Source organism: Aquila chrysaetos, chromosome 11, assembly GCF_900496995.4.
Source record: "Aquila chrysaetos chrysaetos chromosome 11, bAquChr1.4, whole genome shotgun sequence".
Classification (NCBI taxonomy): domain Eukaryota; kingdom Metazoa; phylum Chordata; class Aves; order Accipitriformes; family Accipitridae; genus Aquila; species Aquila chrysaetos.
In genome coordinates this window covers 34,250,521-34,268,907 of record NC_044014.1, presented here as the reverse complement: position 1 = coordinate 34,268,907, position 18,387 = coordinate 34,250,521, and the positions used below count along the sequence as shown (strand labels likewise).

Here is an 18,387-nt window from a genome sequence, read left to right as displayed (position 1 = left end):
CTGCAGCCAGCACTACAGTTTATAACTCTAGATTCAGACTATGAAACATTAAACTTTTAAACACCCTTGCCATGGAATATATGAGATATCATTTAATATTGCTGTCTCCTTGAAGTTCTGTCTAAAATAAGAGTATTAGGGAAGATGGAAAATATGTAGCAGTTTCGCGTTGAGAGATGGATCAGCAGTGTGGTGTGTAGGTACATCTGCAGTGCAGCTCATTACACCAGTTCTGGAACACACATAGCATGTAAGCAGATGAGTCAAAATCTCAGTCCCAAACCAATGCAGTGCTCTGTTACACAAAACAGCTCAGTTAGAAAACTTTAACTTCTCTGCTGTTTCTAAGAGCTCCTCCATCAGAAAGGCTTGTTACATAGCTAATATACTGCTTTTTCTCCCACACCTCACCAGTTTCTTATTGTAGCAACTGCAGAGTAACTTCCAGATGGTTACAGTGGTTACCTGTAGCTTGACTACAACTGAAGCCTGAGGTTGATAATTTAGAGTTGTCTTGTCTTTGTCAGTGCTATACTGCTCACTTTTCAGCAGTGACTTGGACTACTCTCTGTACATCTGATACAGTTCATAACTCACACACTAGGAGCTCACAGGGTGGCAGTATACCATGTGCTGATTCCTGCCAGAGATTTGGTTGTCTGGAGGGTTTCCTTTCATTCTCTGAAGTCTAAAAAGGGTTAGTTGCTTCCATCAAAAGTTCTTCTTATCCAAGTTTGGGAAAATATCACTGAATGCATTGAGGTAATACCTACATTAGGTAGATGGGTTGCTTCTCAAAATGGTGGTAAGTTTCCTTCTTTGCCCACAAGAGCCTCCTATAGGAAGTCCATAGCTGTGTTTAGACCAAGCTGGGCTGACTTCAGATGTGTATGTTTTGCATTAAGAATTACTTCTGCGACACCAGGGGGAGCATTTGAAGTGCTCTTAGGCTGCTCTTACGCTTTAATGTGAGACTCCAGTGCAGGAGTCTGGTCAGCCAGGAAGTGACAAACATATGAGTGGTGGTTGACTTGCCTACAGCTGAGAGAATCTGTTCCCCTTTGCCACCTGCCAAGTCCCACACATCTACATTGTGTTCTCCCCTGTTTGGAGCCCCAGCGAGTAGAAAGAAACGTGTTTTCTTACAGTGGTGATGCAGAGTGTTTCACTGGTGGTTGATCACACACTAGGGCAAGTCACAGAATTTAGGAGTTTTGATGATACTTAAGTATGTTCAGATGTTTCAAATAAGAGTAGATGATTCACAATTTCTTCTGATAAACCTATGAAAAGCAGAATGTAAGAATAAATCAGTTCTGCATTTCCAGCATGTACCACTGAATCTACAAGACAATGTGTTGGATATCCAAGCTACCATTTCTCTTTGCTGAGTTATTTGTAATACTTACCTTTGTTTCTTGTGATACTTCAATATCAAACATCAGTATATGCAGTAAGTGTGATCATACACTTTTGTTGTATTTAACAAAGGTGGATGCACAGTGCTTTATCTATTGCCCATCTCAATTGGATGGTGCTCTAGGAGGAATGTGATTGAGAAATTCTAAAGCACTTTTTGGTATTCAAGTCTATGGAAATGTTTCTTGAATCATTCCTGAATTTTACTGGGAAATGGTTATGAAATTTCTTTTTAGAAAAAAGCTGCTTGTATTTGTGAATATATTGCTGCAGAGAGAAAGAAGAAAGCAGGAGTAAACCCGATTCATCCTTTTTTGTTCTCCAAGTAACCAAACTGCACAAAAATGGCAATAAATTAGATTATTTTTTTTTAATCCTATCCTTTTATGTTCCCTGAGGATATTAAAATAACGTTGGTAAATTTTTAATGTTTGGGAAATATTAATGCATTATTTTAACCTGACAGGTTCTGGCTTTTATGAACAAATGTCAAACCAAACTTTATACTGAGACGTTAGCAAGTTGTAAATGTGCCTTTGACATTAAAAGGAATTGTAGGTATTTTAATTAAAGTTTCCAAAGGACAGTTTTCCCAAAATATTCACAGTCCTATGTATGTAGACAGTTAATCTTCCTCGTATATTCCTGTGTCCAGCTTGTACTAATAGTGCAAATCATGCTTATGACTTGAATGAAAACTTAATTTATTATGATAACGTGGATGTATTCTGTGAGCTAGCAGACCCAGCTGTGGTGCTGGTTTGGTGTGTGAACTCTGTCACTACTCAGTGATTTCTCATCCATCCTGTTTACGGCACAGGGCCATTTATTTCTCCCTGTTCAGTACAGAACTCTCAGCATATTCATTTTATGGGGAAGTCCAGGTTTTAACACAGGATAAATAATATGCAAATCATGTTTTTTTACCTCTTTATTCTGTTTTTCACTTCATTCAGAAGCCAGTAAGATGGAAATGTCCTGTTAGTGCAATGCTATGTGTGTTGTGAGTTATGGGTAAAGAAACCAGTTTTCCCCAGCTCAGTTTGATGGTTGCCCAGGGAAGGTCAGAGGTGATAAGTTGCTCAAGAACCACATGCAGCTCTGTGGCAAAAATGTGAGACTCCCTTGGCAAGGGCTGTAACACATGCAGGGCTGTGCTGGGGCCAGTCTGCTGGATAGTCTGGGCCTGTCCTGTCCAAGGAAACAGATCATCACTGGCTCTTCTCAGGAGCCCAGATCTGTGGCCAGCCCAGCATCAGTCAGCTGCAGCGCCACAGGGGAGCTGTTGTCATCTGCCTATGAACTCCTGCTGGAGCTCTGTTTCCTTTTGGTTTTCTGAGAGATGTGATGAGTGTCTTGTGGTTTGTAGAGTCAGGAGGGTTGGATACTCCTGAGTGCAATTACCTGGCTTAGGTATTAATTTCTGAAGGACACAAGAGAGTCTGTCTCACTAAGATGCTTAGCTGTAGTTAGGACCAGCCAGACAGCCAAGGCTTGCCGCTCTGGCAGTCCTGATGATCTTGAATTAAACAACAATTGACCAGATTAGAATATGTGTAACACAGATATTTTTTTTTTATCTTTTTTTATCTGTAAATTAAGTTCTTCTTTTTGGGAGCTAAGCAAATGTCTGCTGGGGCTTAGGTTTTACTCTTACGTGACCTTGAAAAGAGCAAGTTTGATTTAAAGGGTGTTTGCCTCAGTTATGTAGAAGACCAGTGTATTAGCTGCTTACCACTTCACTACTTAGTAGGTAACTTTTCAGTTTGAAAAGGCCTTGTTTCTATATATGACAGATGTGTTGCAGTTTATATAAGATACAAACTTGGAGCAGGAGCATTTCTCTTGCATTAAATTTATGCTCACAGCAGTACCTGTATTGTACGCAGCTATCTTTAGAAACAGTCTTGCTGGATATATCTGTGCCTTCAGTGAAATGTAGAACGCAGCAGTACTGAGGAGGTATTTCATTATTTAAAAGGTGAATGTTAAGATTCACTGCTGCTACTCTATACACTACACAAACTGCAGACACCACACATTTGTGCTAAATTAAAGAATAATAGAAGTGAGACAGACATGGTATTGCTGAGCTTATCCTGCTGACAATTCTGTAGCAATAAGTTGCCTCCTCAAAATGTCCCTTCCCCTCAATTTTTCTTAAGAGTTTCAATTCAACTTTTTAAATTCTTTTCTTTTTTTCCCATGAGAGACCCAAGAGCTTGAGAACTGCTTTGTAACATCCCATCCCAGTTTATAAATAATGAAATTGCCCCAAGTGAGGAATGCCCTGAGACAAGTATTCAAGCATTTCTCTGCCTTAGGGTGCTAGCACTGGCAAGGATTAGGTGGTGGTTTAGTGGATGAAGTGTCAACCTTAATCCTCATATTTAGAATTTATAAAGCAAGTTTATTTAGTGAAGTACTTTTCGTTTTCTTAAAAACTTTAAAAGCCTGCAAATATTGTCATGCTTACTCTGATTTCAGCCACTGTTCTATTTTACACTTTACTGACCTTATTTTCATGGTAATGTTTATTTTTGCTTATATTGAGAAGTGGTCATTCTGCAGTAATTTACCCTTCTAACAGGTTATCTATTAAAAATGTTAGAGAATTGCTGTGCCAAGTGCATTGCAAAGGAAACCACCTCAGTATCTAAAATGGTGCAGTAAAGGTATTTCTCCATGACAAGTTCAGAAGTGATCTGTGTCTGCCTGTGTAGCTGTTCTGAGTTTTGCCTAACTCCTCTCTAATTCCTAAGCGCCAATGACCTTTGAATTGCAATTTAGGTGTCCAGTCAGCAGAATTAGTTCTTGAGCAATGACAGCCTGTGAATAACTGTAGTGTAAAAGTAGAGAATGGCAAGGCCTACCTCTCTTCTTAGCGCTCTGTTCATACGTGCAGGAATAATCTCTCAGCATAGAGGGGCAGTGCTTCCTAGGTATGTGGCTTTGTGCTCTCATGCTTTTGTGGTGAAATGTGTAGCTTCTATCAAACCTCTTGCACGAACAACATGTATTCTGACATCTGGGTGTCAGCACATTTTTCAAAGTGTAGAGTGGAGTAGCTTTAAGCTGGAGTGATGAAAATAGGTGAAGCTGCAGCGGAAAGCATGTTTGTTGGGTTTAATTGGATATTTTCTTCTTGCCTTTCTAGGTCTGATGTAGTTGTTCTGTGCTTTTCAATTGCTAATCCTAATTCCCTGAATCATGTAAAAACGATGTGGTATCAAGAAATCAAGCACTTCTGTCCTCGCACACCTGTCATACTGGTGGGCTGCCAGCTAGATCTCCGCTATGCTGATCTTGAGGCTGTTAACAGAGCCAGGCGGCCTTTGGCAAGGTAAAGTTTAAACAAAATAAGAATTTAAAAAATCACCTTCATAATCAAGTACAGTACTTCCAAAAGAGAAGTTATAGAGCCTAGTTTCCTTTTTTTGTAAAATGAGAATATATGTGCTTTCTTTTTAATTCTGTTGTCTGAGTTTGTCAGTTCTTTAACACATGCAGTTATTATGTGTTTCCCACAATATTTTTGCACATTGGACATCTAAACTTGTTTGGGTGCCTGAACACTACGATAATAAAGAGATAATAATGATTACTGGAGGTTTTCATTGTCTTTCTTCATCTGAACATGTGTATCATGTCCTACCCTGTCACTACTGTCTGGTACTGTTTTAAACTGACAATTCTACTCAAGTTTTCTTAATTCTCAATTATTATTTTTATGTAAATGTAATCCTACATCATGGCAGAAAATAAAGTGGTTGCAAATTAAATTTTTTAAAGTTCTGAGATACAAGAGAGTTTGGGGTCATTCTGGAGAAGCTTTGTTTTTCCCAGATTCAAAAGATAACCATTCACATGTTTGGGCAAAACAGTCCCACAATTACCTGTTCACTTCTAATTTCCTCCTTTTATGTGAATTTGAATGAGACCAGATTCATGGAAATAATATCCATGATCGTGTAATTAAAGACTCTATTGTAAAAAATTTCCATAAAGGGATTGAATTAATATACCATGGGCTCTTAGAAAACTTTGCATTGCATTGCATTCAAATTCTTAACTCAGCAATATGATTTTCATAGGTTGGTTTGTTTATTAAATATTTCTTCACTGTGTGCGTGGGGTTAGCTTTTTGGTTGACTCTTTAAAAGGAAATGTTTTTTTAAAACTCAAAATTCTTCTGCCCTAATCCTCCTTTCTGATTTCACCATTAATAAAGTTTAAATCAGTACTCTGCATGTCTAGCACAGACTTCTGCCACCTGAACTGATTATTAGCTGGTGACTAAACCAAGCTGTTGTCTGGAGTGTGTTTAAGTCTGTGCCAGCTTGTGTCTGCCCAATATGATATGCTCAGAGAATGCACTGTTGGGTCATGTCTTCTCGTGAGATGATTTTTTGTTGGGAAAATGGATCCTAGCCCAGACTTTTTTCTGGTTTGTTTACCCTATGTCATGTACTAGAGCTGCTCTGGAAATTCATGAGTTCCCACATAATGCTTCTACAGCCAAAACAGGCCTAACTCTTGAAGTCTGTGTTCAGTTACACTTTTGTCATAGGCTACTATGATTTCCTTGAAAAAGCATAAGCTTAAGAAATATCTCTCATTTCATACTTAGCTATATTTGTGTCATTTCTATGTCACGAGAATTTCCATTTAGTTTAAATGATGATACTGACAGAATACCTGAGTAGAAAGAGATATTAGTAGGTTTTTTTAAATAATGAATGTTCTCAAGCATCCTATCAACTTTTTTTACTGTAAATTTCCCTTTAACAGAGAGAAGGCTTGCTCCATTTTGTGCAAATGATTTCTACATATTTTTAATAACATTGCAAAGACACCACCAAACTTAAAGAAAATTACAAGTATGTGCTATTCTAAAACTCTCTGGAGTCATGGTTGTAGATTTTCAAAGGTCTGTGTGGGCTTAGTTTTATATTTTGTTTCATTTGAATGTTAGTTATCTCAGAATTGGTGCTGAGACTTTTTTTTAAATTCCATGCTTTCTGGAGTAACTTTGTCATGATCGTTGTGTGTGAGAAGGTTTATTTTTGTTTAACCCTAGGCCGATAAAAAGAGGAGACATTTTGCCACCAGAAAGAGGCAGAGAGGTTGCCAAGGAACTTGGGATACCGTACTATGAAACCAGTGTATTTGACCAGTTCGGGATTAAAGATGTCTTTGACAATGCAATTAGAGCTGCTCTGATCTCCAGAAGACACCTGCAGTTCTGGAAATCTCATTTGAAGAAGGTCCAAAAACCTTTGCTTCAGGCTCCATTCCTACCTCCAAAAGCCCCTCCTCCGGTTATCAAAATTCCTGAGTGTCCGGTACCAAGTATGAATGAAGCTGGATATTTATTGGACAGCCCACTGTGTGCAGATGTTATGTTTGTTCTCCAGGAGCAGGACTACATTTTTGCTCACAAGATTTACCTAGCTACCTCCTCTTCAAAGTTTTATGACCTTTTCTTAATGGAATGTGAGGAAAGTCCAGACTTGGATGAAACACAGTGTAATAAAGAAAATACAAATAAGGATGTTCTGACAAGTTGCCTTGAGGCAAATGGTGACAGTGATGAGACATCCTTGAAATCTGCTGGTGTTAAAATTCCCCCACCAGAAAGTACTGGCTCTTTAAACATGCTAGAACCCGAACCTGGTGAAACAAATTCTACAGCAAGATCTCTGTTGTCCTGGGGTAAGGGGTTTCTTAGTGTGCATAAGGAAATGCAAGTGAATCCTGTCTCAAATAGGACATGTCCTGTAACTGTGGTAAAAATGGATTCATCTGTGCAGGCCGGACCTTTTAAAACTGTTTTGCAGTTTTTATACACAGGGCAGCTGGATGAAAATGAAAAAGATCTCACAAGACTGGCTCAGATTGCTGAAATCTTGGAAGTATTTGATTTGCGAATGATGGTGGAAAATATTATGAATAAAGAAGCCTTCATGAATCAAGAGATTACTAAAGCATTTCATGTCAGAAAAGCTAATCGGATAAAAGAGTGCCTTTGCAAAGGGACATTTTCTGGTAAGTAAATACATGCTTTAACAGGAAAAGCACTAATTCTTTTCTCATTCATGTTACTGTCACTTCACAGACTTCAAAAACTGTGATAGCTTGCATTGTTCTGAGAGGAGGGATGAGCCCAAAATTATAGTGTTACTCAGGCCAACTGTTCCAACGTAGGATTCTGCAGTTTAATTTCTCAAAATCTAGACACAAGCTTTTAAATAAGTGACCCAATTTTCCAAAGTGTTGAACATCCAATATCCCCCTTTTGAGTGAGGCTTTTTTATTTAACTATATAAAACGCTATAGTTACCTTCAGGGTGGGGGGCATGGGAAAGTCAAAGAAGTCCTTGGTTAACAATGTGCAAGTGAAACATACATTCTTGAGACACAGTTTCACTTTAAACGAAGACTTGCAGTATGCCTGTTTCTTTGTTCCCACGGCAGATGTGACATTTAAATTGGATGACGGAACCATAAATGCCCACAAGCCGCTGTTGATCTGTAGCTGTGAATGGATGTCTGCTATGTTTGGAGGATCATTTATTGAAAGCTCGAACAGTGAGGTATTTGTCCGTTTTGCTTATAATGTCTGATGAGGGTGATGGAAACATCATTCTGTATCTATTTGAAAGGTTGCAATAATCCCTGGAATGATTCTTTTTTTCCCTGGCAGACCTGGGATGCTTTTCTTCTCAAGGCATTAAATTAGGATGCCTAAGAGGATAACGTATTTTCTGCAAGGCATGAGACTTCCTGCAATGTTGGAGCATGTGTTTAAACCTGAAATCCTTTAAAATATTAAATGGGGGGGGGGGGGGGGATTAAGTATGAATTTGTGAATTTCTTTAAAATAAGTTTTAAAGTTGTTGTGTGAATATATATTTATACAATCAGAAGCATTACAAAGAACACTTGGGGCAGGGGCATTGATGAAGGATTTAAAGGGAAAAAAAGGGTTAAAGAACATGGAGTGTCAAACTAGAAAAGGAGTGTTAAACTAAGCTCAGAATCTCTAGTCCATCAGCTTGTCCTCTTGAGTAAAGCAGGTATGAAGTACAGTATAAAAGATCTCAATGCTTTGAATTAAGATTTTGCAGCAGAAGCTTTGTATTTTCAGGTGCCTTCATGGTCTGTTTTTCAAATTCTAAACACTCTGCTAATATTTTTTTTCTTGTGTCTTATCCATACCCAGGTTTTGACTTTTGTTTTGATTTTTTTGTTCCTTTCCATACTTACGGGTCTTGCTCATATGAAGAGTTCAAGTTTTTTTTGTTTAATATTCTGGAAGACTGTGTCCTACTTAGATTTTTCTTGCTTCTTCTAATATAGCTGTAAACATAATTCCTTTCCCAGAGGCATGCTCAACAAGTGGTTCATTAAAAATACATAGTTTGATTCTAGTAAGCAACATTTGGCAATGAAGAATACACATTTATTTTCTACCAGCCTGTTTTTAATGATTAACTTAACAGTCTTAGCTCATCTTTCCAATTTAAAATATTTAGCTTCCATTTTGTAGAGTTTAAAGCATTCAGTAATGCTTTTGGAAGTTTTAAAATATAAGTAGATATGAATTTGATGGTTTCCTTTGACTGGTTTATGAAAAATAAAACCATCTACTTTTTACATACTACTTTTTCCGTATTTGGGGCAGATTTTATAAACTTATTCACTGAATTTACTGTTCTCTGCACTAACAAAATATATTAATAATGAATGAGTTTCACAACTAGCTCCTCTTACTTGGAGAACTGAGCCGCTTCCCAGAGTGGCTGATATGCATAAGAGGTTCATGCTTTAGCAATAACAGATCTGGGTTTGAATCCCACCCATCCAGGCAGAGCTGAAAGAAAAATTCACAAGCCCCCGAAGGTTAACAACCAGCTTTGTGACAATGATTAACCCCCTTCTAGCAGGAAGTACGTGCTGACTGCTTCCAAGCAGTCAGATTAAGTTGCACATACATTTAATTCCTCATCATAATTTTATTATTATTTTTCTGCTCTGCCATTTTTTTTACTGCAAGTTCTTCAGAATATCACAGTGCATTCTTCAGTGCCAGCATCTCTTTCTTGAGTTATCAAGATGTACGTTACAAACTGCTGATTAATGGGATCAACTAGCTTGCATATTGGAAGCAGACTTACCTGCCGCAACCCGGAGCCCTGCAAGAATCAGTTTTACCCTATTCTTTGGAGGAATGGTCGTGTGTGCAAGCTGTAATTGAGAAGCTACAATGATAGGTTACACTGAGGCTTTCTAACTCTCCTTCCTCTTCTTTTAGGCTTCCCTGCAGTGAAATGGAGTTAGAGTTGTTCTGACAAGAAATTAGATAGCTTTTGTCCTAGATAGCTTTTGTCCTAGTCTTGGTAGTTTCATTACATGGTGGTTACACTATTTACACGTGTGTGGCAGAAATGGTTTACATTTTCTTTGCCTCCTTTCATCAGTTCTCAGTTCCTTCCCAACCATCATGTATTTGGATAGTTTGGTTATTTATAAACAGGCTGAGAGGGGTGAAGTTTCTGTTATCCTTTGGTTTCTGTTATTCTCAGACTCCCCAGAATATCCCTTGTCAGGAGCAGATAGATTACATTCCTCAAGAAGTCTACCAAGGGAGGTTTGTCATGGGAAGTGCTCAGTGGCTTTTCTGTATCCCACATAGCTGTCCATTTGCAGGCTAGAAAGCATTGAACAGATTCACTGTTTGATGTGGATCCAATTCTAGCAATTTGGTACCAAGTTGCTTGTATGTAAGCTGGCAAAGGATCTGACTCTGGAGGTATGCTTACCTGTTGGCAGCTTCTTGAACTTCAATGGGAAATTTCTTTTTTGAAAAATATTTTCCCTGCATTTCTAAAATGACTTGAAGAGAAAAAGGGACAGTCCAGCAAAGTGACAGAAGTGAAATATGGGCTCTATGTGAAAATTCCGTGATTATTAGAGACTTTTTTCTTAAATATCTTTTCCAGGTAGTTCTTCCCAATATAAACAAGACTTCCATGCAAGCAGTTTTAGATTACTTGTATACCAAGCAACTGTCCTCTGGTCAGGAACTGGACACACTTGAGTTAATTGCATTGGCAAATAGGTTTTGCCTTCCTCACCTGGTTGCGCTAGCAGGTAAGAATTTGTGGCCTTGTCCAATGCAGTGTCTTCTGCAATGGCTGAAACATGTTTTAGTAGTTTTGAAATGCACAGGATTTTCTCAAGTGTCAGGGAAAAGAAATATTTTTTTTTTCTGAAAAGGATATTGTAATACAAATTTATATTTTCACTTAGAAAAAGGTATTTGCCTTTCTCTTGCCTTTCTTAGTTTGTGCTAAACCAGCTCAGAACAGTAAAGTATTCTGTGCTTTAAAAACAGAAAGAGTAAACCTTCTCTTTAGCATTGATAATAATGTCTGTGGTTTGTAATATCCATTCTGTTGCTGTTCAATTTACCTGAAAACAGGATGGACCCGAGGCTTTCCATTACATAATGAATGAAGTGCTCCTTTATACATTTCTGTTCAAAGACAGTAACTGAACCAATTCAAAACTGATCTAGGTGATCATCTTTTTAGAAATGCTGTCTGGATCCCTTTTCACTGCCTAGATGGGAATTGGATATTTTGGTATGTTCATGGGGATTCAACTCTCATTTCAGGAAGAAAAACTTTTCAATCACATATTTAGAGAAAAATTACAGGATAGGATACTACTTAGTATGTATGAAATGAAATCCATACACACCCCAGACCTCCAGGATTGTTTGGGGGTTTTTTTGTTCATTTGTTTCCCTCTATGTATGTAACTTGGCATTGTGCTGAAGACACAGCCAAGGCCAAAGCTCAGAGACAGATGAAGCAAAGCTACGTGTATTTACAGGACAACATTTAGGCAAAACTTAATCACATACCAAATCCTAGCTGCCCTTCATTTGTGCATCACGACTGCGTACCTTGTCTTCACTGGTTCTGACTGACCAAATCTCTATTGCGTGATATTATATGTGCATTTTAACTGAAGTCTTGGTTATTTTTTAAGTAGTTGCAGCATAAACATAGATATAGTATTAAGAATATTTCATTCCATTTAATTCTTGATAAAATAATTTTGAGTCCAAAGGCTACTGCCGACAACTGAACCCAGTAGAGTCAAATCAGCAGACAACATTTCACAAAAAACACTCAAACCTCTAAGATTCTAGGAAATGGTTCTAGGAATGGGTTAAGGAGACTTTTGAACTGAAGTGGCTTTTGGGGGAGCTGGACAGCCTTCATCTGGATCCCTAGGAACGACCAATCTGAGAATCTGAAGAGAGCCTGAAGTGAACTTTTCTGTATCAGTGCTGTGGGTATACTCATTAATAAATCCACAATGCAATGGCAAGTGCACTGTTGCCTAAAAACTTGACTATTGCTTTTGTATTACCCAAAAGAGACAGCTGATCCATATTTCTAATTTATATTGAATATTGCAGCCATCTGTTCCACCAGAAAAAGACTAGTGGCTGCTAAACTTTGTCCTTCTATAAGTGGTTATTAACTACAGGCTTGCTTTCTGTAAGAAAGAGATAAGAATTGTGTGTGAAACCAGAAATAGATAGTTTGGGTTAAGGCAAAGGGGCAAATCCTCATGTGGACTGTGCTCCACTGGAGCAAGACAGTTTATACCTGTGATGCAGAATCTCCAGCCACAACTCTAAAGGCCTGAATTTGACTTCACCCAAATCTGAAGTTGCTCAGGATATCTGGGTGAATGTGCCACCTGCATAATGCTAGAGTTAACACTAGGAGGAGGGAGAATGTGCCTTCTTGGTTCTTTGTTACTTGTGGATGACCTGATCTTGAAATGTGACCATTTCCCATGTGAGTGATGAGTTTTCTCCTCTAACAGAACAGCATGCAGTACAAGAGCTGACAAAAGCCTCCATGAGCGGCATTGCAATAGATGGAGAAGTACTATCCTATTTGGAATTGGCTCAGGTCAGTGTGCACCGTTTTTTAAAGATATTCTGGCCAACTGCAGAGCTTGTTTTAACACCTTAGTGGTTCTAGGCATTGCTTCTAAGTGGCTCAAAGTCTGCAGTTCTGGGAGCGACTGACAATAAAACTTAGTTTTACCTTCTATTTCAAAGAAGGTTTTTCTATTAGTTCACAGATGAAACATCTATTTAAGTAATCTTGGAGGAGTTGTCTTTCAAACATATATTTTATTTTTTGTTGATTGTGGAGCTTCCAAACTCCACATTCTCATGGCCATGCTTCAGTAACATGAAATGCAACGTAATGAAGCTGTTCAGCTTTGTAACGGTGACTGATTCTTGGGTTCCTTTCAATTCAGTTCTTGTAGATATATTTAGACCTGTATTGCAAAGGCAACATTTTTTGTATTCTTTGACTTGACACTTAGACTGGCTACTCAGAGCCAGTCATCTGATAGTTCGGAGTGAGTGCAAATCCTACTACTTTATGTTCAAACACGTTTCAATGTTTCTTGAGTCCCAGAAACCATGAAAAGAGAGAACTGCAGCTCACAGTTAAACTGCACACCTCTGTTTTCCAAAAGGAGTGATACAGCAGTCTACTAGATGCAGTAGTACAAGCTAAAATATTTTTTTTAATTCTATTATTCTTGATTTCACACTAATGATGAGTCTGGCTGCAGCTTGGCTTGAAGTCCGGGGTTTAAGTAGCAATGAAATACAGCACAAGCTGGTCACCATGCAAGATTTCCTGCAACTGCTTTCAAGTGCCTCTCTTGCAACAGCTATAATGCTGTTGCAAAACCAGGACTGAACCCCTTCCAAGAAAAGGCAGCTCGCTTCACTTAATTTCAATTTTATGAAGGGTGCTTTTTCTTTTTTTTTCTCCTGGTGGAAGACAGAAGTAATATGTTTAACTACTGTTAGGATATCCTCTGCTCCCAGTACATACATCAATATGATGTGTTTATAACCTGGGAAGTTCATAGTAGACAGTCAGAATGCCAGAATTGATACACACGCTATACAATTTGACTTGCATTATAGCTGTGATTCCTTATGACCATAGAAAGCTTGTACAAGATTTTGTATTAAGCTTTCAGTAATACTTGATTTTTGTCAATAAGCATAGTTATCCAGGGAGTTACTTCAGAGTAGGGTTTGCAATAACTGGTAGGCATATATGACTGATAAAATCATACCAGAAAATTCAGGTCCAGCGTGCCTTGGGTTCAGATCCTGTGTGGGACTGAATGCAGTTTGCCAGTTGCTGTGCATGCTAAGCACCTATTCATGAGACTTTTGGGCCACTGGTTGTTCCAGCAGAATTGTGCGACAAGGTCTAGGGCATCTAGAGGCTACTTCAGCCTCAAAAGCCCCCTGTATTCTTGGGAGAGTGCTGCCAGATAAAACCCGCTGGGGACCATTCTACCTTTAGTTGTTAATTGGGGCTGCAAAAAGAATTACAACCTCAGGAAATAGAATAAGCTCTTTGGTTTTCTTTACAGTTTCACAATGCTAACCAGCTGGCAGCTTGGTGCTTGCACTACATCTGCACCAATTACAACAGCGTTTGCTCCAAATTCCGCAAGGAAATCAAAGCTAAATCTTCAGGTATGTGCAACGTTCCTTCCCAGTTATTTTCATAAGGTTTCCCCTTCTTTCTCCTCACCCAGTTGATTAAACATGAAGACAAAGATGATGTCAGATAGCTAAGCCATGAGACTGAACCTCTGTGCTATCTTGAGTAGCATTCATGAATTCTTATCTGTAAAGAAAGGTCATAATCATTAGCCTGATTCCTGGGCAAGCATTATGTTCTTTACCTATTTCAGTGATGCTAAAAGGAACAGAGCTATTTTCAGGCTCCACAATGAAAAATACACTCTGTAAAGGGCTTGCTTTTTTACACTCTGTGGTGGACTAAGGCCTCTTGAGCGTAAACACTTTCAAAGTCTTTACACACTTTAAGTAAGGCATATGAGGAAGCTGGGGGAATACCCGATAAGCCAGTTAACATAAAGACTGGATAAAAGATTAGCTGCATAGCTTTTTGCAGACACTCAAGACATTTCTGGGATTTGTGTATCTTATTGGCTTGTTTGGGGGCTTTTTGATTGTTTCTTTTTAATCAGATAATCAAGAATATTTTGAGAGGCATCGGTGGCCGCCTGTGTGGTATTTAAAGGAAGAAGATCACTACCAGCGAGTTAAAAAAGAAAGAGAAAAGGAAGATGTTGCACTGAATAAACACCATTCAAAGCGGAAGTGGTGCTTCTGGAATTCCTCTGCTGTAGTTGCCTGAACAAAGCAAATAAGTGGAAATCGATAGCCAGTGTCAGAAATTAGTCATATTGTTAGAGATAAGATGTAGAAAAGTTTTCAGGAAACTTTGTTCCATGTGTGCATTTATTATTTCTAGGGTCAAAAGCACAAGCTCACTGAAAGTGAGCCTGGAACAGCTCCTCAAAGTCATATGTATATTTTTGGCTAGTAAGGAGATAAATGTCTACCATTATTACACTTCTTTTTATACAACAACAACAACAACAAATCCAGCATTAATGTTTCAATCTCCAGTTGGGAAATATTTTTATACTGTCTGGTGTATTTTGTTCAGATAAAATTCTGGATACCATTTTATTTACAGACCACAAAATGACCATGTAGCAGCTTTGTAATTAGATTTTAACAATTTTTACTATGCGAGTACAGTGAAATAGACAATCTTCAGTCACAAGAGACCGCTTTTAGAGTATCTCATAAAAAGTCATCTTAGGAAAAAATCTAGTTGCCTACTATAGGTTGTCTTTTTTAAACTAAGTACTGTGCACCAGTAATATAATTAGACGATTATTTCCCCTTTCTAAAGTAAAAGGTTAGAATAGGATCCAATAACTGCAAGATATAGAGTGCTTGATCTTTGCTTAGCTGAATAATAGGCAGTATAATTACCTGTTCAACTGCAGGCAAATGTATTTCTAATATTTGCCATGTAAGTGCAAATAATTATGACTATGTGGGCCATGTGAAATCTAGTGATTCTAAGTATTCAGAGGTTTTATATGTCTAGATGAAAGAGGATATTTCTAAAATCATTTAGAAGGGCTTATTAATTTATATCCTTATACAAGTATGGATCTGAATGCAAAAAGCAGTTACACTGCTTGCATTTGAATTACTGCATGGCAGTTACCTTGTTCTGTTGGATCTTAACCATGCAGCCACTCCTCATGCCGAATTCCTTTTTGCTTCAGTGCAAGCAAATGAAAGGGCTGCAAAAACAAGTAGGAAGTTATCTAGTGTTACAGCATTTTGTAAACAAAGAAGGGTCTTCACACACAAGATCACTTCAGTTTGATTCAAATTCTTTTATAGCTTGTCCCAGGTAGAACTCAAAATGTTAGATTATTTTTAAGTAGATGATATATCTCCCCTGGACGTAGGTATTCCCAGAAAGCTTGGGGCAAAATGATGGCAGAAAGGCAGGAATCCTGCACAAGTGGTGCAAGAAAAGAAAAGGCCTCCAGTGTTTTCAAAATAGCCTGTCTGTTTATGACTTTTTATCAACCATTACTCCAAAGCTGCAGTGTTACACTAGATTACTTAAGGATGAGAGCATTTTTTAAAAGACCAAAACTAAAATACATAGACTGTAGAACATACACATGCAATCCTGTACAGCGTCTCAGGCACAATTCAGTAACCAAGGTAGTATTGTGTATTAGGTTCGTTAACATTGTTTTGTGCTGGCAGCTCAGCATACCAATGTGAAAAGCTGTTTGTTTGTTTGTGGTATTTTCTGTGTTCAAAGGCAAGGCAGTACAGCCAAACCCCAGTACTGTAGGTCAGGAAAGGCTTTGGACTGAAAGCCATATACACCTCTACATATCTGTGTTCTGAATGGACTAATTCCTGGCAGATGCTACCACAGGATGGTAGAAGCCACCCAGCACGGAAAGTGATGCTGCTCTACAAACTTTTATAAGGAAAACAAGTGACAGATTCCTATCCCTGTAAGATTCATCACCATATGGTGATAAAGAAGGGCTAAAAATGATGGTTGCAAATATGTCTCCTTAATTCTTGGTCAGTGATAATGTATAGCATGGAGAAGAATGAATGAGAGAAGATGTGTCAAGAGTAAGATAAGACAAATATCTGTTGTCACAAAATGTTAACCAGTCACATTTTAAATAAGTATTGCTACTAGGTTTTACACAACCAAAGCTACTGTATGATTGTAATCTTGCCAAACTGTAATGAATACATAAATGAACCTGAGGTATATGCAATAATATCCAGTTGTTCTAGTTATCAGCTAGTATAACCAAGTGGCTGGTTCATTTGGTTAATGCTGTCTATGGCCTTTAATCCTGGTGGTTATTTTGTGTTTTTTATTTTGGTAAAAAAAAAAAGTCAATAAAACTGTTTAGTTACAAACTGTCTCCCAGTACTTTGAAGAAGCTTCTTAAATTTTGCATTAGGTGCTGCCCTTTTTAGTGCTGCTTGTAAGCATCCAGTTGTGGTATCATTCATGGAATTTTACTGAACTGATATATGCATGGCGTATTAGGATTTATGCTTGGGGTGTCACAAGGAAATCCGACAGTGTTTGTATGTGATGGTGGAAGGTTGGTGCTTTTCACTTACTGTTAAACTGCATAGCAAAAAAATCTCATGCCACTTTTCCCCATGGTTTCTGATATTTAATTAGCATGATATTACCCAAGGGACATGAAACTAATTAGTCATGACAGACACGGGGAGGAAAAATGCAGGTAAACAGCAGGAAGTCTGTAAGGTTTTCAGTATGCTCTAAACTTTGTACAAACACTGTTTTCCCTGCTTTCTCACTGCCTTAGTTGTCAACCATTATACAGAATCTCTCATTATCTGTTAGTACTCAGCAACTACCTCCCTGAATATAGGTTCTTTAATTGATAGAGGTAGAAAGCCAGTGATTTTCTAGAGGATTTTTGCAAGATGTCATGCAAAGAATGTCATGTTTGTGATTTTTTAAAGCTCTTAAGCAATGCCAAGGACATTGAAAGTAAGCACATTCAGCACACAGTGTACATTTTTTTTTTTTTTTAAGTGCTAATTTATGAGAATGTTACATATCTCAGTGACTTATTTTTGGAAGCAAAATTTTATTTCTTTGAACTTACCATTAGAAAATGTAATGGGCTCAACAGAAAGAGTGGTGACATTAGATGTAAAAATGTTTCCCTTGATTATGATAAAACCAGTAGCATGGAAGGAAGGAGCAAATCAGAAGCGTTGCCCTTCAGGACATTCTTTTTTAAATATTATGACCATTTAGGAGAAGTTGCATGTCCTTTATTTCTGAGGAGTCTCATTCAGCCTATTTCTTAGAAACAGTGTTTTTCTATTTGTTCTTTAAGACAGAATTTCTGCAAGCAAGTTCCTCTGCATCACAACACAAACCAGTTTCTGTGGCTTCCCACCCACAAATAGCACACCAAAGCCAGAAATAGAAGTGTTTTGCGAGTAAGATGGGATTGGCCAGACTACAGCCACAACTCACTAATTTCATTCACTGAAGACCTACTCATCACTGCCTTTTAGTCAGATCAGGCCTCAAAGTGTGCAAAGGTAAGCTAGATAGTACTAAATATGTGTGTACATTAAGAAGGGTTGCCTAGTAGGAGAGTCTTATCTGGACATCCCTTCTGAGCACTGAAAGCAGGATTGCACCAAAGGGAATAAAGGAAAAGCATCACAGTGCTTTATTGCCCTAATTCTTCAGCAACTTACCCACAGATATCCCTCAAGAATACCTTATGCCTAGGAGTGTTTGATTTGTAAAATCAGGGGTTTATTTTCCATGTTCCAGTAACAACAGCACTGGGAAACCAGCTGAAGGCATCTTGGAAATCCTTCTCTGAGGGCCAGATCTTCCATCTTCTGTACAAAGAGGTTTAGGTAAAGATCTAATGTAC

General features: G+C 38.2%; 1 protein-coding gene across 6 annotated transcripts in view; it reads left to right on the top strand.

The window, feature by feature from the left end:
• RHOBTB1 (Rho related BTB domain containing 1) overlaps nucleotides 1–16,864 on the top strand; it is a 55,433-nt gene extending 38,569 nt beyond the window's left edge. For all 6 annotated transcript variants that reach the window (XM_030031068.2, XM_030031069.2, XM_030031070.2 and 3 more), the window contains 7 exons: nucleotides 4,577–4,762; nucleotides 6,500–7,467; nucleotides 7,897–8,015; nucleotides 10,425–10,575; nucleotides 12,334–12,422; nucleotides 13,930–14,035; nucleotides 14,557–16,864. In XM_030031068.2, coding sequence (XP_029886928.1) covers nucleotides 4,577–4,762; nucleotides 6,500–7,467; nucleotides 7,897–8,015; nucleotides 10,425–10,575; nucleotides 12,334–12,422; nucleotides 13,930–14,035; nucleotides 14,557–14,726 — 1,789 coding nt within the window. In that variant the 3' untranslated portion in view covers nucleotides 14,727–16,864. The remainder of the gene's footprint in view (nucleotides 1–4,576; nucleotides 4,763–6,499; nucleotides 7,468–7,896; nucleotides 8,016–10,424; nucleotides 10,576–12,333; nucleotides 12,423–13,929; nucleotides 14,036–14,556) is intronic.
• The last annotated feature ends 1,523 nt before the right edge of the window (nucleotides 16,865–18,387 follow it).